Source organism: Camelus dromedarius, chromosome 33, assembly GCF_036321535.1.
Source record: "Camelus dromedarius isolate mCamDro1 chromosome 33, mCamDro1.pat, whole genome shotgun sequence".
NCBI classification, from domain to species: domain Eukaryota; kingdom Metazoa; phylum Chordata; class Mammalia; order Artiodactyla; family Camelidae; genus Camelus; species Camelus dromedarius.
In genome coordinates this window covers 8,182,698-8,205,145 of record NC_087468.1, presented here as the reverse complement: position 1 = coordinate 8,205,145, position 22,448 = coordinate 8,182,698, and the positions used below count along the sequence as shown (strand labels likewise).

Genomic DNA, 22,448 nt, shown 5'->3' with positions numbered 1-22,448 from the left:
GCACTGGTTATTCCTGCCAAAGGAGCAAACCAGTGAGGTCGTAGCTTTTACCCCTGATCAGAGGTGGCTTTGGATTTTAACCACACATCCTGTCGGAACTAAGCTCTTTTTCTATCTGAACCCAGTCAAGATAGACTTTTAATGATAAGGCATCAAAAAGTCAAAAATAAAGACCAAACTATTTTTTGTTTTGTTTTTTGGTCACCGTGTGAACCTGATTTAACTTTTCCCACAAAATGTAGATCAGAATTGATAGCAGCCCTACCTAACGTTGTAATCTGGGAGTTTTCAGATCATCATGAAAGGAGGGGTTAACGGGGCCCCCCGGTGGCAGGCCGCTTTATCAGGGCCACGTGGCTTCCTCAGAGGGACCCAAAGCCTGACGGTGGGTTCTCTGTCCTGCAGTGGCTGCGGGAAACTGCCAATTTCGTGGCAAGCATGTCAAAACCAGAGTCATGTTGGAAGGGGAGCCTGTGGCCATAAGGTGTCCCCAGCTGCTGTACTGGGACGATGCCAGCGCCCACATCAACATGACGTGGAGGAAAAACGAGTCCGCTGTGACAGTCCCGGGGGAAGAAGAGGCGCGAGTGTGGGTCCAGGACGGTGTCCTCTGGATCGTGCCGGCCTCGCGGGGGGACTCCGGCACCTACACCTGCACTCTCAGGTCAGCCCCCTGGGACCAGCGTGGGGAAGGGGGGCCCTTGCAGAACGGATGCTTGCATGGCGTTTCCATGACGACCTGGGTTACAAAATCCAGTGCAGAGGTGGGAATCCACCTTACGTCCTCTTCCCTGGTCCCGAACTACCTCCTGCCCGAGAGCTTGTCCCCAGATGTCTTCAGGGCACCCTCTCTCCTCTCACTGAAGTCTTTGTTCAGTGTCACCTCTTTAGAGAAGACGTCCCTGGCCACTGTCTAAAGCAGGACTCCCATCACTCTCTCTCCCTACCCTGTTCGTTTTCTGCATCCGACACACATAATGCCTTTATGTACTGAAGGTTTGTCTACCTGGTTAGAACAGCAACTCCAGGGCACAGGGACTTGGTCTGTTTTGTTCACTGCTGAATCCACCAGGACCCAAGAAATAGATGTGCAGCATGGAGTGGAATCAGCCCTGGGGGAGGCTTTAGGAAGAAGTTAATCCCATTTATTGCACATGTGGGGGACCCAAGCTCATGTACAAAGTTCTCCCAGGTGGTGGGTGTGGCACTGAGGCTGGAACCCACAGCTCCTGATCTGGGGTCTAGTCCCCCTCCTCTTTGTCCTATTACTTTTTTCCCCTTTAATTGCAGTAACAAAAGCATAACATAAAATGTAATTTTAACCCCTTTTAAGCGTACAATTCAGTTGTGTTAACTACCTTCACAGTGTTGTATTACCGTCACCGCCATCCAGCCCCAGAACCCTTTCCATCTTCCCAGACTGAAACTCTGTCCCGGTTAAACAATAACCCCCTGCTCCCCTGCCCCCAGCTCCTGGCAGCCCCTATTCTGCCTCTGTCTCTGCAATACCTCATATGAGTGGAGTTATACGTATTTCTTCTTCTGTGACTGGCTGATTCCACTCAGCATAATGTCTTCAAGTTTCGTCCATGTTGTAGCAGGTGTCACAATTTCCTTCCTTTTTTTAAAAGTAAAAAAAATTTTTTTTAAAAATTATTTATTATTATTTTTTATGTTTAGAATTTCCTTCCTTTTTAAGGCTGAATATTATTTCATTATATGTACTTTTTTTTTTTTCTGGTTGTCTCTCATTTTTTATTGAAGTATAGTCAGTTACAACGTGTCCATTTCTGGTGCACAGCACAATGTCCCAGTCACGCATATCCATACATATATTCATTTTCATATTATTTTTCATTAAAGGTGATTACAAGATATTGAACAAAGTTCCCTGTGCTATACAAAAGAAACTTTAAAAAAAACTATATATATAGTGCTTAACATTTGTAAATCTCAAACTCCCAAATTTATCCCTTCCCACCCCCTTTCCCTAGTAACTATAAGATTATTTACTATGTCTGTGAGTCTGTTTCTGCTTTGTAGATGAGTTCATAGTGTCTTAATAAAATTATGATATTGAGATTATAGTTAGACCAACCAAAAACAAAACAAAAAAACCACCAAAAAAAATTTTACTGAGTTCATGTCTAGTGCAAAAATCTTCTCTAGATCTTATATGAAGTTCTCAGGAGTTTTCTGGAATCTGACTTCAGCTGATAAATGATTTCCAAGAGAAGTAAAGAGGGTTTTCTTTATATGGAAACAGCGGCTCTTAGGAAACCAGCTCTCCACCTGGATAAGGTTTCCCGGACCAGGAAGTCGGCCCATGTTGGGTCTGTGCTCGAGGACCCACCAGAAGCTGGAAGGGTTTGGGCCCCTTTGAAGGGGCCTGGGGAGTTTCTCACTGGTTCTCACTGGCGTTGAAATCAGGCTTGTGGAGGGTCCTTTGGGAAAAACGCAGACTATGTCACCATTTCTATATGACCATTATGATGCAGTACACTTATTTTTTTGTGCCCCAAGGATTCAAAAGCACCAGGGATGGAAGTATTACACTAGGAAAACGCAGAATTCAGTGGGATCGGGGAAATTACTCTTAACTGCATTTAGTTTTAGTTTCCTTTTACCTTGACATTTATTATCTTTCCCCCCCTTTTAAATCAGAAATGCCTCTTACTGTGATGAAATGTCTGTGGAGCTCAGGGTTCTTGAGAAGACGGAGGTTTCCCGGCCCCTCATCTCCTACCCGCAGATCCTGCCCCTGTCATCCTCTGGGATGCTGGTTTGCCCTGATCTGAGTGAATTCATCCGAAACAAAACTGACGTGAAGATTCAATGGTACAAGGTACATCTTTACAAACTACCGTTTAATGAAATTGCGTTAGACTAGTCATAGGAAAGATGGAAGAGAACCATCCTGGAGACAATCCGATTGGTTTAATATTGCTATTTTTTTAACCACTAATTTTAAAAAGGGCCATGATTAATACATTCTGTTAGTCTTTATGTGGCTTGGGTAAGGGTCTTTAGATCATGGTTTGAGAAGATAGTGTGAAATGAATGCAGGATAACAGCTGAAGAAAATAACTTTTTATTCTGTCATTTGTCTATAGACATTTAGAGACAAATGCTAAACAACTTTATACACATATTCATAGACTTTTTTTTTAAAAGTGCATGATAATTAACCCTTGGGTTAAGAGAGTAAATATAAACACATTTTCCCCTCTTGCCTGGCTGAATAAGGACCATCCTCAGCTCCAGCTCCCTGGCGTAGACCAGGTGTGGGAAACAACAGGGGCGGGGGCAGAGCCCAAACGGAGCTGCCACCTGTTTTTGGACGCATGCCAGCTAAGGATGGCTTTCACTTTTTTAAATGGTAAAAAAAAAAAAATTAAAAGACTAATATTCATGACACGTAAAAATGATATAAAACTCAAATCTTGGTGTCCATAAGTCACGTTTTACTCACTGGTTTCTGTGTTTTCATGCTGCAACGGCAGAGTTGAGCAGTTGGACAGAGGCCACGTAGACCGCAGGCCTCAAATATTCACAATCTGGACTTTCCCAGAAAAAGTTTGCTGACCCCTGATACAGACCATAGAACGAGAACTGAAAAGTACAGTTATTTGTTTAAAAATGGGTAGAAGTTTACCCTGTCATCAAAAAATAGGTTAACCAGTTGACTGGCATTGTAACTACAAGATATATATATATTGACTATCATATATAGGATATATCAATGTAATATTGGAAACTTCTAAATGATTTTCCGAGCAACGTAAGTAGCCAGCTCCTACCCGGTTACGGAACAGGTGCTCTCGGTTCTAGAGCAAGAAAAGGGCAAGCGAGGGGTTTCACCTTAGAGGAAGGACAGGTTCTGGAACTGACTAGGCTGGGTTTGAAACCCTGTTTCCTCACTGACCTGTGGTGAAGCCTCGGTCAATTATTTTACCTCTTACACCTGTTCCCTCTGCAAGATGGCAGTTAGTCAGTCACTCCCGCTCCTGGGATGGTCTGGAGATGAAACGGAGCACAGGGCGTGAGTGAAGCCCCCTGTGCAGGACCTGAAGTGTAAGTGGTCCTCAGTACAACAGGTGCACAAGGAAATCATGGCGGTGTGTGAGAATATTTGTTCCCTCCCTGATAAGGCTAATTATTACTGAGGACGTGCTGTGCCCAAGTCTGCTCTAAACTCCCTGGTTTGGAACCCAGTGTACCAGGGGCTGCTCACATCTCCGTCTTTCAGATTAGGAAACAGACATAGAAACACAAGGAACTTGCCCAAGGTTACGCAGCTGGGAGACGGTGAAGCCAAACCTCTAACCCAGGAGGCCAGACCCACATACCTGTGCCAGGCCGCGTGCCGGAAGGGCTGCGGGGCTGGGCCCTCATTGATTTTTTCATGTTTGACCACTCACGTTAGGAACAACGAATTCTCTCCTTTTAATTAAATACACTGTACGATTGTATGCTCCGAGCCACGTGGCTGACAAATTATTTCAGTTATGCCTGTTCCCATTCAGAGGGAGGCTCTGACATGACTCAAGGTTCTATTTGACTCTTGCAATCATCACTGTTTTGAAAGAGATGTTCCTGAGAACACTTTGTGCTCGGCGGGGATGTCTTCTCAGATCCGCTCAGCTTCTCCTGTTCTTGGAGGTCGGGCTCCAGAGTGTTCTATTCTGTAGAACCCGCAGTACCTTTGGTCCAGATGAGAAGTGTGGCCTCATTTCTCACACTTGGTTTTGTCTTACAATTTTTTTTTCTCCGTCTCTCCTGACTGAGAGAACTGAAATGCTTTTAGAGTGATCTCTGCATCACAAAGGCTTCTGAACCCTGCTCTCCAGGTCACTGTGACTGCGTGGTTGCACCCTTTCCTGGGTATCTCCCAAGGTCTATAGGCAGCTGCTAAGGCTATACATATATTTGCTATATAAATTTTTTTTTTAATTTTTAACATCTTTATTGTAGTATGATTCCTGTACAGTGAACTACACATACTTCAGAGGTCCAATTTGATGAATTTTGATGAGATGTATAATATATCTGTATTTTAAACAGGCTACTTTGTCAAAGAAGATAGCTTTTTTTTTTTCCCATCGTGCCCAAGCAAATGTATCTTAAACATCGTGGTTAACCAAACCGGGCCATTTTGTCTTATATGCTAACAAATTCCCACTCCTAAAAATGCAGTTAAAAGTATATGCAAAAGGACAGTATTTGCAAAGTAAATACCAGGGCAGTTCTTGGGCTGCAAATTCAAGAGTGACTGATAATACTGATGCTGCAGGCAGCTTTGGAGTTGTAAATTAGGACACAGTGTAATTTTGGAAACTGTTTTCCCTTAAGGATTCCGTCCCGTTGGAACAAGACAACAAGAAGTTTCTAAGTGTGAAGGTAACTTCGTTACTCATGAACAGTGTGTCTGAGGAGGATGCGGGCTATTACAGCTGCGTCATGACGTTCGCCCATGGAGGCAAGCAATACAGCATCACCAGGAACATCAAAGTCCGCGTCAACAGTGAGTACTCTTCCTCAGGGTACCTGTCCAGCCTGGATCAGTGACAAGCATGCGAGGGAGGAGCTGGGGTTCACGCGGAGTTCCTTGGTGTGAGAGGAAAACAGATACAGCTTCTCTCAGAGCATCAGGCTTGTGAGACGTGTGTGGCACATGGACAGGTGGGCAGCAGGGGGTTATCATGAGGACGGGTGAGTCCCTGGGTAGCTGGCAGGGTTCTGAGTCTGAGGCTAAGACACACACCCCTAGAGGGGGCCAGACAGTGGTTCACTGGTCAGGTCCCTTTGGAAAGTCCCTTTGGAAGGCAGGACCAGGCATCAGAACACGGCTGCCATGATGGTGTGTTATTCTAGGATTTTTATTGGATTCTTTAGTTAGAAGGCTATGCCTTGGCATATCTGGTGAAAACTGCCCCTTTTTTGGGTCTTCCCCAAGCATGTCAAGTTGCCCTTGAAAGCAGGATTTTCGCTAGTGAGGGCTCTCGTTGGTTTAAGTGAGTTCTACCTGAGAACAATGCTGTGAGCAGCCCTGCTGAGCCGTCAAAGGTGCTCTCGATTCTTCCATGCTGCCTGCATGCTAGACGTCAGGTTTGGGGAAAGGGCCCCACAGGGGCCGAAGTCCCGGCCCCCACCCTGGAGAGGACACCGCTTTTATTTTTCTTTCTTTTTGAAAAATATTTACTTGTTATTGTCTTATTTAATTATTTTATTTTGGTGGGGTTTGGGGGAGGTAATTAGGTTTATTTATTTTGGGGGGAGGTGCTGGGGATCAAACCCAGGACCTTGTGCATGCTAAACATGTGCTCTACCCCTGAGCTACACCCTCCCCCCCCCCTTTATTTTATACACTGAATAACTACACAACTGGAGTCTTTTAAGGGCATTTCAGAGCCCTTGGGAACCCTCTCAAAGTTAAATAATTGGTCTATGAGGGGAAAAGACTTTTTTTTTCTCCCAGAGAGTCAGTCTGATCACAGGGAAAATCTTGTCTCCCATGAATGGAAACCTTTAGATTATTTTCTGGGACTGTCTTGTCAGGATTCATTCGTATCAACTCCTTGTTCCCCATTAGTGGGGATCGCGGACACTTGCATGACTTGGAAGGGGCCTCGAATTATCCTGTTCCTCTGATACCGCCTGGGAACACGAGGGGGCGCCAACCTCCGCGTTATCTTGTGTGATGCCCGTGCTCTGTCTCAGCGAGTCCCAAGGGTGGTCCCCCGCCCCCGCCGCAGAGGCGTCACCTGGGTGTCATTAAGCGCGCAAGATCTCAGACCCTCATCCCAGACCTTCATCCCAGACCTACTGAATCAAAAACAATCAGTGATCTGGGTTTGGCAGCGCCCCCTTCCCCCCCACCCCAGGTGATGCCGCTGGATCCTAGAGTCTGCGACCCAGGGGCTTATCTCGCCCTTGAGGGCTCCTCCCCTCTTGGTTCTCCAGCCTCCGGGGTGGCAGCCTGGTGGCTATGAGGGGACGGAAAGGCTCCCGGTCACAGTGGAGAAGCCAGCTACTCCTTGGGCTCTCTTGTGATGCAGCCTCATGCCCACTCCTGTTAGGGCTTCAAATGCTCTTTAGGGGAAGAGGTGAGGATGGAGCAGGGGTGGAGACAGAGGCCCTTCATCCACCCCCAAGCTGTCCTTTTCGGTCCAGTTCAGGTGCCCAGTTTCTTCAAGCTGCTGGGAGACCCGCCTCTCTGGGAAGCTGGGTTCTGATTCCTCCGGAAGGAGTCCATCTCTTCAGGGAACCAGACCTAGCCGCCCGGGGGGGGGGGGGGCACTCCGTTTACCACTCAGTGTGGGGTTAGCATTGCCAGCAGGAGCTTCCCGAGCCCCTTGTTTTTTTCATTTTTTATGTTTTGGGAAGTGACCCCAGTGTTCTGTGGCAGGCACGCGGGGCAGTGGGATGGTGTGGAGAGCAAGGTTTCGGGGCAAGGAGACAGGGGGCTAAACCCTCTCCTGTGGACGTTGTGAATGTTCCTATGAAGAATGCACTCAGGAAGCCAGGGAGGGGAATGGTTAATTGTTATCACAGAGCAAAGAGCATCTGTTAGTGGGATGTGTGTTTAACTCTGGCGTCTTCCAGTAATCTCTCTTCTGGGAAAAGCACTGGCCAAAGGGGCTCAGTTTTGTGGAGAGCCGGTTTCCTCTGCCAGGCAAAGGCCGAGGCTCACAAAGGCTGGCCCTCCTGTAAGGGGTACTTTCGTTAATTAGCTCAACAATAGAACTTGACCCTCAACTGGACATGAAGGCGTTTCCTAATTGAATCTCTTTCCCTCATATCTTTCTCAGAAAGAGAAGAGGCAATTCCTGTGATCATCTCCCCCCAAGAGACCATATCAGCTTCGCTGGGTAAGGACTGTGTCACCTGAGGGGGGGCCCGCCATCCCCGGGACCCCTGTGTCACTGTGCCTGCCCTGTGGCGTGCGGATCCTGGGTGAAGACCCCACCCCAGGGTGAGAGGCTGAAATGACAAACGTGAGGGAACGTTTCCCTTTACCAGATACTGTTAGACATGGCACTGATTGAAAACAAGTACAATTTGCTCCATGGATGCCCTACCTTCAAAAGTCTCAGTGTAAAATCAGAACGTTCTGGTAGCAGTGATTAGTGGTATGAAAGGACTAAACAGTGTGGAGTCCCCTACGAAGTCAGCTCCTGCAGTGTGTTTAAAATAATCTACCAACACTCAGCACCTCTCTAAGACCCCGATCGTAAAGTGAGCCAAACAGCCCCCGCTGGCCCCCACCCCGGAAGACAGTTCTTGTCACAGCAGCTGGTCAGCGGGTCAAGGGACAGCATGAAATGGTCAATGGGGTTTTCCATTTTTCACTGTTTTCTTCCGCCGTCCCGGCCAGCACGCGCTTTCTTATTGAACATTGCTAAGTTGAATAAGATGCCATTCAACCCTGACATGGACCCTGTGGGGAGGTCTTCTCCCGTTTTCCAGAAGGAAAAGCTGCCCAGGGCATCACCATGGCTCTGTGTCTGTGTAAAAGTCACCGGCAGGTTGGGCTGGGGTTCAGACTCAGGCCTGTGTGTCTGTGAGGCTGGACGCGTTTGCTTGTGTATTTCTGTCGAATGGCTCTGCAGGAGTCGTGCTGGGTGAGGACACTCTGGCTGCAGACTTCACTCTCTCTCTGGGCCTGGGTTCTGACGTTTGATGCACTGCGTCTTGCTGCCACAGGGTCGAGACTGACAATCCCGTGCGTGGTGTTTCTGGGGGCTGGCATGCCTGTGACCACCATGCTGTGGTGGATGGCCAACAGCACCCAAGTCAAGGATGCCTACCAGGGGGGCCGTGTGACCGAGGGGCCGCGCAAGTAAGTGGGCGGAGATCTCCCTTCTTCTGGACAGAGCTGCTGTGAGACACCTGTCGGCTTCACCCTTCCTCGTAGAGACAGTGTCCTAACCCACCGATCCACGATGCACATACCACATTGCAAATAGTATTTCTGATTCCAAACTGTTGAATGTTTTTGAATCTTAAACAACGAATTTTGCCAAGAAGTGCCAACTGTACTTGAGAGCCAGACTTCCTACGTAACTGTACGTGTTGCATCCAATGCTTGGCATTGGGGTTGCTTTTTCTAGCTGTTTGAACATTTCTTTCTTAAATTTTTGCAGTATTAAAAAAAAAAAACCTTAAGATATTTTCATTCCCAGCTCTGCAACCTGAGTGTCAAACATTTTCGCAGCCCTTAGAAGGACTCTGAAACAGCCACAGCTGCTGAGAGCCCCCCCCCGCCCCCCGTTTCTCGGGTAGCTGTGGGCTGTCCGCAGTCTTTAAGGAAGTTTCCTGTGAAAGAGAGAATTCTGTCCTCAGAAGCATTCATCTCTGGAAAATGTTTTCTCACTGTGAAAGCAGAACATGCAGACTTTGTAAATGGGAACCACTTGTGTGCGAGGAAGGCCGACCATCCAATGTTCCCAATTATAAAGTATTTTTAAAATGATAGCTTCAGTATTCTGAATTTGCCTGAACTTTTTGCTTGCCAAATTTTGGTCTTTTTTTTTTTTTTTTTGAAAGACCTATCACAAAAGGCCTTTCTGGATGCAAGTGAGTGGATAGAAATGATGTGTGGTGCGCATGAATGTGTGCTCGCAAATCCTCGTTGTGAGAAGCCTGGGCAGAACGCGCATGCCCCGTGTCGGCTCGCTTGTACCTTCTGTTGGCGTCAAGGACCCTATTTCTCCCCCATAAATTTAAAAAAAGAAATAGTCCTGGTGGCTTCACATCAATGATATTTTTAGTCATACTAATAGATAGCCATGAAGCAACCTCAGATTCCTGTGACATTACACACGGCAGTCGTGCTGTAAGACACCCCCCCGCCCCCCCTCCCCCCGGCCCGTCTGCAGCCGCCCGCCCTGAACTTGGGAGTGAGGACTGGCAGCGAGCGGGGAGGCGAGGAGACACGGTGAAGTACAGGATTCCTGGAAACTCCCTACCCTCCAACATGCAAATGATTTCTTGGTGATACTGTCCAGTTTCCCAAAACTAGACATTTTGATTCCCACTACTGGTTCTTTGTTCATCAAAGGCCTTAGCAAGTGATTTTTTTTTTCCCCATAATCCAATGTCAGCTGGCGTCCTCCTTGTAACAAGTGTCCGGTCACAGTGACTGACACCGTCAGTGTCACTCCAGGCTTCAGGAACTGGTTAGACATTCTCCCAGATGAGTAACAGCTGTAATGGCAGGAGCTGCTAACCTGGTGAATCTCGAAATCAGTGCAAGAAACAGAGGCGCTGCCTTATTGAGAACGTGCGGGTGTCTGCGCTGCAAACACAAGCTGGCCTTTGACGCTTTAAATGTTTTCTCACTCAGGGAGTACTCACAGAATAATGAGAACTACATTGAAGTGCCACTGATTTTTGACCCAGTCATCAGAGAGGATTTGCACACCAATTATAAATGTGTTGTCTCTAATACGGCGCATTTCCAGACGCTACGCACCACAGTCAAAGAAGGTACGTGTTTTGGGGACACTGAAGGGGAAAAGAAGATGTAAGGTGTTCTAGGATGCTGAACAGAGCCACTGGTTCTCCAGATGATGACTTAGGAGGGCCCTGCGTTTCCTGTTAGAGAGCAACCCCCCCTCCTTTTTTAAATGATTTCTTTGGTAGGGCGGAGGCTGGCTTTGGGAGATTATACTCAAGAATTTTATGGAGGAAGCTGATTTTTTTTTTGGAAAAAAGAAAGCGGTTCAGTGACAGACTTGAAAAAAAAAATGTGGTTTTGCCTGGACCAGCAGGACCAGCTGTGCTTCCCTGATGCCTCGAGGACGGTGGGGTATTTCCCATCCCGAGGTTGAAAACCCTCATCCTTCAAGAGCTGGGGACTGGGAGGTGCCCGGGGCCCAGGCAGCTTTAGGGGTAAAGCCATTGTCATCAGGGAGTGAGGAGCAACGCTGGAGCCACATCAATCCAGTGCTCGTTGAAGGACGTTTGAAAAAGAGGAGAAAAACCTGATTTATCATTTTGACACATTGATTTTTAAAAAATGAATGCTATTTAGCTTTGTCTTTTTTTGCGGGGTCAGAGGGCAGGTAATTAAGTCTACTTATGTACATTGTTGGAGGTAGTGGGGCTTGAACTCAGGACCTCGTGCATGCTAAGCAGGCACCCTACCACTAAGCTACACCCCCTCCCCGGCAAAGTCGTCTCTTCTCAGTGTTGAAACACCGACTCAGGGGAATGCAGTCTGCTGAGCCCAAAGGAAGGATAAGAAGGGAAGAGCCAAAGCCATGCCCGGTGGGAAGCTCACCCTGCCTTCTGGGCAGTCTGCACCCCCTGTAAACACAAATTGCCCGGCAGGACTTCTGGGCAGTCTGCACCCCCTGTAAACACAAATTGCCTGGCAGGACTTCTGGGCAGTCTGCACCCCCTGTAAACACAAATTGCCCGGCAGGACTTCTGGGCAGTCTGCACCCCCTGTAAACACAAATTGCTCCGCATTCTCCGTATTTGCAGGGAAGGCAGCTGCAGACAAGCTTTTAACTGGGAAGCTGAGGGTTTGGGTAAGCCTCGGGGCAGGGAGGACAGCACAGCACCACCTCTCTCCGCCTGTGGTCTGTGCGTCACCAGCATCCCCCAGCTGAGCAGATCCCTGGGCTCAGCCCAGATCTACCTAGATTCTCTGGGGTGAGGCCAAAGACTGCAATTTAGCAAGCTCCTTTCATATTAAAGTTGGAGAGCTGTTGTCCTAGGACACTCGGGCAAAGGCTGATGTCCCAGGTCAGTTCCCTGAGTGAGTCGGTGGTGCCACAGGCTTGGAAGTGGAGGATTCCACGGAAAGCTGAGTGCACCGCTGGGCTTCAGATGAGTGACCCAAAGGAAGCTGTGGCTGGTCTGGTCCTGATGCTGGGAACCTTCAAGCATTTCTAGGACCAGGGCTCTGTCCCTGCGTGTCCTTCCCCGGCTTGGCTGTGACTTATGAGCGGGCACAGCTGGAAAGTCTTTTGCCAGGACTGAGAGGGGCCTCCAAAGGGCTGCTCAGAAAATATTAAAGCTTCACTCGCTTTGAAGCCGTGTGGGATTTTAAGGTGTAAAAATCATCTGGAGAAACGGTCTGAGGTTGTGTTGATTCCTGGATGCCTGCACAGACTAGGGTAAATAGTAGCTTAAAAAGGTAGAATTCTGGCCTCCTTGTCGTCCGTGTTCTGGTAACACCCGTGTTCTTGTGTTTACTTGTTAGCTTTTTATCCACAGTCGCTTCTTATATTTTCAGAACACAGACGTGACAAAGAGTAGAAACAATCTTGAAAACGAAAGCTCCTTTAGTCAATGTTTTTCTTCTCCTTTGTTACTTGATTGGATCCTGATGACACCCACGCTTACCGGGAAAGGGCACGTGGTCACGCCACAGCTGCTGGCGGGGGCCCCGACAGACGTGACCCAGTGGGTGGAGCAAAGCTGGACCCTCGATCCCTGCTCTCTGCTCTGTGTGGCTTCTGTCAGATGGACTTCTGTTCTACGTTGCTTTTTCCCCAACGCCACAGATACCATTCTCAAGCATCCTTGATCTTGGTGTGTGGGCCATACTTTCTGAAAAATCAATACATATTAGGAAAAAAAAAAACAAAACCCAAAACCTCTCCAATTCTTTCTTCTCTGTAAATTGAGCTGCAGTGACTTGGTGGTGGGAGAGTGTTCACCCATCATGTGTCTCTGTTCTTCCAGCAGCTGCCACGTTCTCCTGGGGAATTGCGCTGGCCCCCCTGTCCCTCATAATCTTGGTTTTGGGGGGAATATGGATGCACAGACGGTGTAAGCACAGAACAAGAAAAGCCTGTGGTTTGTTGGAGTTAAAGACTGGCCATCAAGAATCCGCTCCATGTAAATTAAAGGAAATAAAATAGTTCAAATCAAACAGTAACAATAAACAATATCATTTCGTACAGAAGTGGTTCTGCTTTTTGAGGGACTCTGTTCTTTTCTTTGGTTGTTTAACAGAACTGCTGTGTTTATAGTGGGTTTGTAGTAAAAGACTGAAGGGTTCGTGCAAAGTTTATTCTGAAACCAAGTTACTGGAGCCAGTGTGCATGTGCGTGGGCATGAGGCGCCCTTCAGCCTGGATGAGAGCTGAAAGCACCTGAATGAGTTTTAAATTTCATTCACTCATTCATTCATTTCACAAAAATGTGTCAAAAGTCTATTTGGGTTATGCTCTATGGCAGGTCTTAGAGTTACAAAGATAGTTAAGTCATAATTTGCCTTTTGGGAAGATTGAATTTCATTTTGGAACTGGAAAGGATGATTTAGAAATACGGAAGAAGAATCAGCAAGCATTTTTAAGTTTTTTTTTCCCAAAAGGATGATCCAAAAAATAACAATTCAATAGACAAGTCAGAAAAATACATGTTAAGTTAGTCAGAAAAATACATGTTAGAACATATTAGTGAACTGAGAAATAGATTTGACTTCATAACAAAACTTCTGAGAATGAAGAGAAAGGGAGAGTGTCAAGATAATTGCATCCATGTTGGGGAAAAATAATCAGAGCCTCTTATGTAATATGCTAAAAATAAATTCTAGCTGAATTAATGAGTTGAATTAAAAAATCAAAGAACAAAGGAACCAGCCATAAGGCTACCTGGTGACTTCTCTACAGAAACACTGCTTGAAAGAGAAAAAGCTGCAACCCAGAATGCCCTACCCAGCAAGATTATCATCTAGGATAGAAAGAAAAAGAATTTCTCAAGCAAAAACTAAAAGAACACAGCAATACTAAACCTATCCCAAGAGAAATATTGCAAAGTCATCTCTAAATAGAAAAGCAAAAATCTATACAAAAGAGAAACTCAGAAGCAGAAACGTGATTACAATCAACAGCAAGAGAATAAACGGGAAGATGTAAAAGAGGACAACAAAATCAAAATGGGGACAGGAGGGCGGGAAAATGTATATTTTTTTCTTTCTTTTTAGAATGTCTTTGAGTTTTTTAGAATATATTTGAGCTTATATTGCCAGTCTAAAGCAAGTAGATATATAGTAATGGGTTAATATACTTGAAAAACAGGATAACCACAAATCAAAAACATACAGTCACAGAAACCAAAAAGAAAAGAAATCAGCATAATATAAGAGAAAATCATTAAATCACAAAAGGAAAAAGAAAAAAGAACAAAGAAGAAATACAAAATCAACTGGAAAACAGGTTTAAAATGGCAATAAATACACATCAATAATTACTATAAATATCAATGGACTAAATGCTCATTCAAAAGACAGAGTGGCAAGTTGGGTAATGAAACAAGAGCCTTCAATATGCTGCCTACAAGAGACATCCTGAAATCATTTGGAATCACAAAAGATCCAGAATTGCCAAAGCAATACTGAAGAAAAAGAATGAAGCTGGAGGCATAGCCCTCCCAGACTTCAGACAATACTACAGAGCTACAGTAATCAAAACAGCATGGTATTGGCAAGAAACCAGACATATGGATCAATGGAACAGAATAGAGAGCCCAGAAATAAAGCCACACACCTACAGTCAATTAATCTTCAACCAAGGAGGCAAAATATACAATGGAGAAAACAGTCTCTTCGACAAGTGGTCTGGACAAATCTGGATGGATTTCTGGTTGGGAAATCTGGACAGCCACATGTAAATCAATGAAATTAGGACACTCTCTCAAGCCATACACAAAAATAAACTCAGAATGGCTAAAAGACTTAAACATAAGACAAGAAACCATAAACCTTCTAGAAGAGAACAAAGGCAAAACATTCTCTGACATAAATCGTAGCAATGTTCTCCTAAGGCAGTCTACCAAGGCAAAAGAAATATAAGCAAAAATCAACAACTGGGAACTAGTAACTTAGATGCTTTTGCACAGCAAAGGAAACCATAAACAAAATGAAAAGACAACCTATGGACTGGGAGAAAATATTTGCAAATGATGCAACTAACAAGGGACTAACTTCCAAAATATACAAACAGCTCATACACCTTAATATCAAAAAAGCAAGCAACCAATCAAAAAATAGGCAGAAGACCTAAGTATGACATTTCTCTGAAGAAGACATCCAGATGGCCAACAAGGACATGAAAAGATGCTCAATATCACTAACTGTTAGAGAAATGCAAATCCACACCAGTCAGAATGGCCATCATTAAGAAGTCCACAAGTAATAAATACGGGAGAGGGTGTGGAGAAAAAGGAACCCTCCTACACCATTGGTGGGAATGTAAATTGGTGCAGCCACTATGGAGGACAGAATGGAAATTCCTCAAAAAACTAAAAGTAGACTTACCATATGACCTAGCAATCCCACTCCTGGGCATATAACCAGAGGAAAATACAATTCAAAAAGACACCTGCGCCCCAATGTTCACAGCAGCACTATTTACAATAGTCAAGGCATGGAAACAACCCAAATGTCCATTGACAGATGACTGGATAAAGAAGTTATGGTATATTTATACAATGGAATACTACTCAGCCATAAAAAAGAATAAAATAATCCCATTTGCAGCAACATGGATGGACTTGGAGATTGTTATGCTAGGTGAAGTAAGCCAGAAAGAGAAATAAATATACCATATGATATCACTTATATGTGGAATCTAAAAAAACAAAAGACACCATGAACTTATTTACAAAACAGAAACAGACTTGCAGATATAGAAAACAAACTTATGGCTATCAGGCAGGAAAGGGGATGGGAAGGGATAAATTGGGAATCTGAAACTGGCACCTCTTGGGGAGTGACAGAAATGTTAGCTATCTTGATAGTGGTGGTGGTTTCATTGGAGTCTACATCTATCAAAACTCATCAGTTTGTTTATCTCAAATATGTGCAGTTTACTGTACAAGAATCATACCATAATAAAGGTGTTAGGAAAAAAAGAATTTCATCATACCAATTAATTTTATTTCTTTCTGTTGACAACCTCTGCAACAGAGATAACATAAACTTATTGACTTTCAGTAAACCTAGGTCCAATAAAAGACAGGTCTTATTGATTATACCAACAACCTTAAGTTAGCTTAATATCAGATATTAATTTCATGTTGATTATTTCCTAGATCACATGAACCTGAAACTTGTTCTGTCTAGCTTCTTTTACACTTACAGAAGTATTTAATTTGTAAGTGCTTACTTTTAAGTCAATTAAATGGAGCCCTTTTACAAGTAAATTTTTACATTAAGACATAACCAGAGATCTGTTTTTCCTAGTGAGCTAAAGTAATTTTTATTTATTTTTTTACCTTAATAGCCCAGGTAGATCATTTACATCTCAAAGGCACAGGAAGAGAAATGTAAATTTCTCTTCTAACTGCTTATACAAAACCCAAGCATCTTGGCTATTTTCAGGGATTTTTTTTTTTCCAGGTCCCAAATATTCACTTCAGTCTAAAGAAATAACAGTAATAGACAAAATACTGTATCTGTCATTCGCTTACATTCACTTGCCTCGCTTTCAGCAAAACAGGGAGAGAGAGCAAGATTTGGACAAAGGTCGCGGGACATTCACACTCACACGCCCGAGGTAAAAGCCAGAGCAACTGTAAAAGGCCCGCTGGGATGCAACAGCAGAGCCATTAGGGGGCCACTGTTCTCTGGATCTCAGAGAGCACTGAGGTCACACACCGTTACAATAAAAGTATCACTTTCTTCCATTTATTGAAGCATAACTGAAAATTTCCCTGTCTTTCCCGGGCCTTCAGGCTTGGGTGCCATGCAGTGCTCCCTGTCCCCTTCCTGGGGACACCCCCCCCCCCTTCAGATTTGGGCAGCTTCAGCTATGACCCAGAAAAGAAGCTGACCTCAGCCAGAAGAGGCTTCAGACTCCACCTTGACTTTTCCGTTACGCACTTCCTCCCCGGCTATTCGCTATTTGGAGTGTGGGTCACGCTGTCAGAAAAAGTAGGGGACGATAGGGGAATTGAGGGCACTGATTGATGATAATATCAGGGAAGAAGTGTGCTATTGGCATGGTTACATTTTGAAAGTAGAGTCGTTATCTTTTTAGGAGACATACTGAAATATTTATGGATGTAGTTAGATCTGCATCACAGTAATCCAGTGCCGGGTGGGAGGATGGCTGACGTATGTTTGGCCGCCTGCTGATAACTGTTAACGCTTGGTCATGGCACATGGGTCGTTCCTTACACCTTTCTCTCTGTTTTTATGTGTGTTTAAAAATTTCCATAATACAGAGGGAAAAAACCAACACAGAAACAACCCCAAAATACCCGCCAGATAAAACAAGGAGTACACACATTGAGATGTCACAGCACAGTGGAATCTTCTACAGCGGTGGAAATGAATAAACTACTGCGACATGCAATAATGTGGATGAGTCTTAGAAATACATTATTGAGTAAATCGTAAGTCCCAGAAACATATATTTATAGCCTGATATCCTTTTAAATAAAGTGAAAAATGACTAACACTTAACTCTCTAAACACATACACATACTTACATATATTAACATATATTTATACTTAAGAACACGTATAAAACTATATTTTAAATGTACACGGAGGTATGTACCCATTAGATAGGCAGACAGCTAGATAGGAGCAGAGAAAGCGGGGCACAGGCCAAATGTCAGGAAACCACACATTATGTGAACGACGGAGGTCCTTGGGCAGAGAAAAGCAGGAACCTCTAGGTTGGTAAGAAATCACACACTTGGGGGTGACAAGTGCCCTGGAGGCTGACAAAGAAAGGTAAGGATAGGCAGGAATCTCCAGTGTCTGAATGTAATCGTTTGCTCGTTGTGCCCTCATTTCAATAAAATTAGCCTTGCAGATGAGAAGTACCCATCATGCACCAAGGCCAGGACACTTCAGATCCAGACTAAATAAGGACAGAAATCCCTCCTCTCCTCGGAAAGGTGGAGCTGGGATGGAACTCAGGGAATAGGCCCCCAAACCCTTCCCTCCCCAATGAATATTCCACCCGTTTACTTTTACACCCTGTGTAACCGAATTGCCAAAGAAACTCAGGGCAGCTGCCCACCTGAGCCTGCCCGCTCTCCCCTTGAGAGCGTCCTGTCCACCTCTTAATAAACCCCCACTTTGCTTTCTTGACCTCCGCGTCTTGTCTCTGAATTCTTTCTGCGACGAGCCAAGAACCTAATGACTGGCAACATATCTCTATTTAAAGAGCACCTAGGTGATTTTATGGGTTTAAAATGGTCTATATTTTAAGAAAGCAAGACAATGAAAAAGCCAGGTTTCAGGATAGTGACAGGTGGGACCAAGGTTGAGACCAGGGAGGAAGATGTAAGTTGCCTCAAGTTCTAGACCTCAGTTTGAGGGGTGAATTATTACTATTTTTATCAAACAGATTAAGGAACAGGCCACTCATGAACCAGTGAAGCATGTGTGTCTTGAACCGAGGATTCTGACCCATCTTATTCTGTGCACCTGAGTCCAAATTGAACAACAAAAAAGAAACTAGATGGTTTCTTTGCTTAAGGTGACTGATCTCATCCATTTTATGTTGATTCTGTTGGCTTAACTTCCGGGAGGGGCACGTTTTCACCTCCCCCTACAAAACTGGGGGCGACAGGCAGTCAGTAGCATGGGACAGCTGCACCTGTCTATGCGGATATAGGAAAAGCAAGCCAGATGCCATCACCTGCCGCCTCCCCCGGAACTGGTGAGGACGACAGTGCACACCAGCGACAGCCACCAGCAACCACTTTTGCATGAAAAACTAAATTTGATGTCTCGAGTCCTCTATGCGCTATGGGAACAGACGGGGCTTTTTGGAGAAAGCGGGGTCGTAAACCTACTGTGAGGCCCTTCAGGGCAGGAGCATTCTTGTTCATTGATGCATCCAGGTGCCCTGCCACCTCGTAGGCACTGAGGAAGTATCTGCCGAGGGGATGGATACATTTTTGACCTGGGTTTTCCGGCGACTCTCCGGCCTCTGTGAACAAATGGATGCCCTCCGCGGGACTGAACTTCCCCGCTCCTGCCCGTCCCCAAACTCACACTGGTCATTTCCATGACTCCTGCCCGTGGCTCAGTCAGCCATGTAAACGGGCCTTGTGCTTCTGTCACTGTTTTTCTGTTGTCGTCCCCACCCCTTGGCACCTCGTCCCCACCTGTCTGCCACCTCATTACAGCCACTGGCCTCTGAGGGAGCCCTGTCACCCCATAGAGTGTTCTGGGGTGTCTGGAGGACAAGGAATCCAGCTGCCCCCCTAGGCTGTGGCCTCGGTCAGCTAGGGTGCCAGGAGCCTCCTTGTCCCTCGCAGAAATCCCCCCCTGTGTGGCTCACATGGGCAGCTGGCCCGCACAGTGCTGGTGGTGGACCTGCGGGCCCTCTCCTCCAGGCTGGCCACCGACCTGCCCTCCACCTCCTCCCTGTGTCCGTGGAAACCACTTACTCATTCCTCTGCAGACAAAGCAAAGCCAAACAAACCCTCCTGCAAAGAAACTCCCAGAAGCAGCTGGTTCTTCAGAAACCAGCACAGTTTACAAATTCCAGGACCCGGGAGGGGGGGCCTGGGAGTTGGGGTAGGGACCAGAGGAGAGAAACTTTAGATGTGGGGGAGAGAGAGAAAAAAAAGCAAGAATGAAGAAGAGGAAATTAGCATTTAGTCTCTACAATGTGCAAGATTTTCTGTGTCTTACCCAATTTAATCCTCCAAAAAAAAAAAAAAAAAAAAAAAAAAAAGAAATCCACAAGGTGAGTGTTGTAAGTCACATTTGAGAGCTGACAAGACCGGGGCTCTCTGAGTTTAAATATTACCTCACAGAGACGGTGGCTTAGACGTTCAGCCACAGAGGGTTTCCTAATACTGGATCCCAGAACTCAACACAGCTGGGGAACAGCTGGCCCCAAGGACACAGGAAGGAGGAACAGAGCAAATATTTGCTTTCTGGGGGGCAGCCTGGCTACCAAGAAGAGGTGAGCTGCCCTGTCGAGTTCCTCTCCAGACTGACCAAAGATGCATCTGGAATCCGTGAGGGGACCAGAGTGACTAATGGGGGTCCCACCCCATGGAAGGAAGTACCAGAGAGGGAACCCAAGTGACCCCGATCCCTGCAGTACTTCCCACGGTTTGTTCTCTCGGCCGCTGGGACCCCGGCCAGGGCACTGCTGTGTCCCACAGGGATGGGGCTGAGTGGCCCATCAGCACAGTCCCATTCAACCTTTCTGAGGCTGCTTGCCTAGGAAATACAGGTGCACTTTCCAGATCTTTCTGAGCCTGGTGTTGGGCAACAGAGATTTAGCCTCCTGAAGGCTCAGAAATGATTAAGAACAATACGTGAATTAAATTAGCTGCAAAACCATGCTCTACTCAAGGCTGGAAATTCACTCTATTGTATTTCCTGCCCCAAATTACCATTTTAAAATGTAGGTTTTATTATGATTCAGGTATGGTGAGGCCAACCGATCAGGAGATGACTGTCATTGGAAAGATGGTTTGTTACTCAGAGCTCCCAAGAGAAGGGACAGGCCATGCTATGCAGGGTCGCATGGGGAAGTACCAGGGTGGGGTAGGGGCAGAGGGAGGGGGCAAACACGGGCCTTTACTGCGGTTTCTTTGGAAGGAATGGGAGGGCAGCGGAAGTAGGTTTACCACTGGCTAATTTGAATAATTTCACTGGGCTACAGGGCATGGGGCTGTCCCTGGTTGATGGGTGCCTGGATTTGGGTAGGTTCATAGTGGCCTGGAATGTGAAAAGGAGGTGGTCTGGGTGTGGACTTCAGATTGGTTCGTTTGCATTTGAAAAGTGGGCTCCCTGAACTGGCTAGCCTGGGAGAGGAAGCCCCTTCAAGGCCAGCAAGGCCTGAATGTCAAAGCATCAGAACTGCATCAAACCTCCCCTCCCAAACAAAACAAAAAAACCCTTAGGAATAAACCTGACCAAAGAGGTGGAAGACTTAGACACGGAGAACTATAAAGCATGGATTAAGGAAATTAAAGCTGACACAAAGAAATGGAAAGACATCCCGTGCTCTCGGACTGGAAGAATCAATATTGTTACAATGGCTGTACCGCCCAGAGCAATCCACAGACTTGATGTGATCCCTACCAAATCACCCAGGGCATTTTTCACATAAGTAGAACAAATAATCCTAAAATTCATATGGAATCACAAAAGACCCAGAACTGGCCAAAGCGATACTGAAGGAAAAGGAATGAAGCTGGAGGCATAACCCTCTCCGACTTCAGACAATACTACAGAGTTACGGTAATCAGTGTGGCACTGACAAAAACAGACATATGGCTGGATGGAACAGAACAGAGAGCCCAGAAATAAACCCATACACCTACGGTCAATTAATCTTCAACAAAGGAGGCAAGAATAGACAATGGAGAAAAGACAATCTCTTCAGCATGTGATGTTGGGAAAGCTGGACAGCCACCTGTAAATCAATGAAGTTAGAACACTCCCTCACACCATATACAAAAAGACTCAAAATGGCTTAAAGACTTAACCATAAGACATGACACCATATATCTCCTAGAAGAGAACACAGGCAAAACGTTCTCTGACATAAATTGTAGCAATGTTCTCCTAGGGCAGTCCACCAAGACAATAGAAATATAAGCAAAAATGAACAAATGGGACCTAATTAAACTCAAAAGCTTTAGCACAGTAAAGGAAACCATAAACAAAATGGAAAGACAACCTATGGACTGGGAGAAAGTATTGGCAAATGATGTCACTGACAAGGGCTTAACTTCCAGAATATATAAACAGCTCATACAACTCAATTACAAAGAAACAACCCAATCAAAAAATGGGCAGAAGACCTAAACACATTTCTCCAATGAAGATACACAGATGGCCAACAGGCACATGAAAAGATGCTCAGTATTGCTAATTATCAGAGAAATACCAGTCGAAACCACAATGAGGTGTCACCTCACACCAGTCAGAATGGCCATCATTAAAAAGTCCACAAATGATAAATGCTGGAGAAGTACCAGGGTGGGGCAGAGGCAGAGGGAGGGGGCAAACACGGGCCTTTACTGCAGTTTCTTTGGAAGGAACAGGGGGGCAGCAGAAGTAGGGTGTGGAGAAAAGGGAACCCTCCTACACTGCTGGTGGGAATGTAGTTTCGTGCAGCCACTATGGAGAACAGTATGGAAATTCCTTAAAAAATTGAAAATAGACTTACCATATGATCCAGCAACCCCACTTCTGGGTATATATCTGGAGGAAACTATAATTTGAAAAGACTCCCCAATGTTCATAGCAGCACTATGTACAATAGCCAAGACATGGAAGCAACCTAAATGTCCAACAGCAGAGGACTGGATAAAGAAGTTGTGTTACACACACACACACACACACACACACACACACAATGGAATACTACTCAGCCATAAAAAAGAATAAAGTAATGCCACTTGCTGCAACACATATGGACCTGGAGATCATCATACTAAATGAAGTAAGTCAGACAGAGAAAGACAAATACCATATGATATCACTTA

General features: G+C 45.5%; 1 protein-coding gene across 2 annotated transcripts in view; it reads left to right on the top strand.

Annotated features, from left to right (window-relative positions):
- The window catches only part of IL1R2 (interleukin 1 receptor type 2), a 28,751-nt gene extending 15,826 nt beyond the window's left edge, over positions 1-12,925 (top strand). Inside the window, exons 3-9 of one of the 2 annotated variants that reach the window (XM_031441056.2) lie at positions 406-664; positions 2,665-2,845; positions 5,353-5,524; positions 7,812-7,871; positions 8,707-8,842; positions 10,349-10,491; positions 12,706-12,925. In XM_031441056.2, the coding sequence (XP_031296916.1) occupies positions 406-664; positions 2,665-2,845; positions 5,353-5,524; positions 7,812-7,871; positions 8,707-8,842; positions 10,349-10,491; positions 12,706-12,881 (1,127 nt within the window). In that variant the 3' untranslated portion in view covers positions 12,882-12,925. Of the gene's footprint in view, positions 1-405; positions 665-2,664; positions 2,846-5,352; positions 5,525-7,811; positions 7,872-8,706; positions 8,843-10,348; positions 10,492-12,702 lie in introns of both variants that reach the window. The other variant, XM_010991900.3, reaches the window with a different exon arrangement.
- Positions 12,926-22,448: the final 9,523 nt, after the last annotated feature.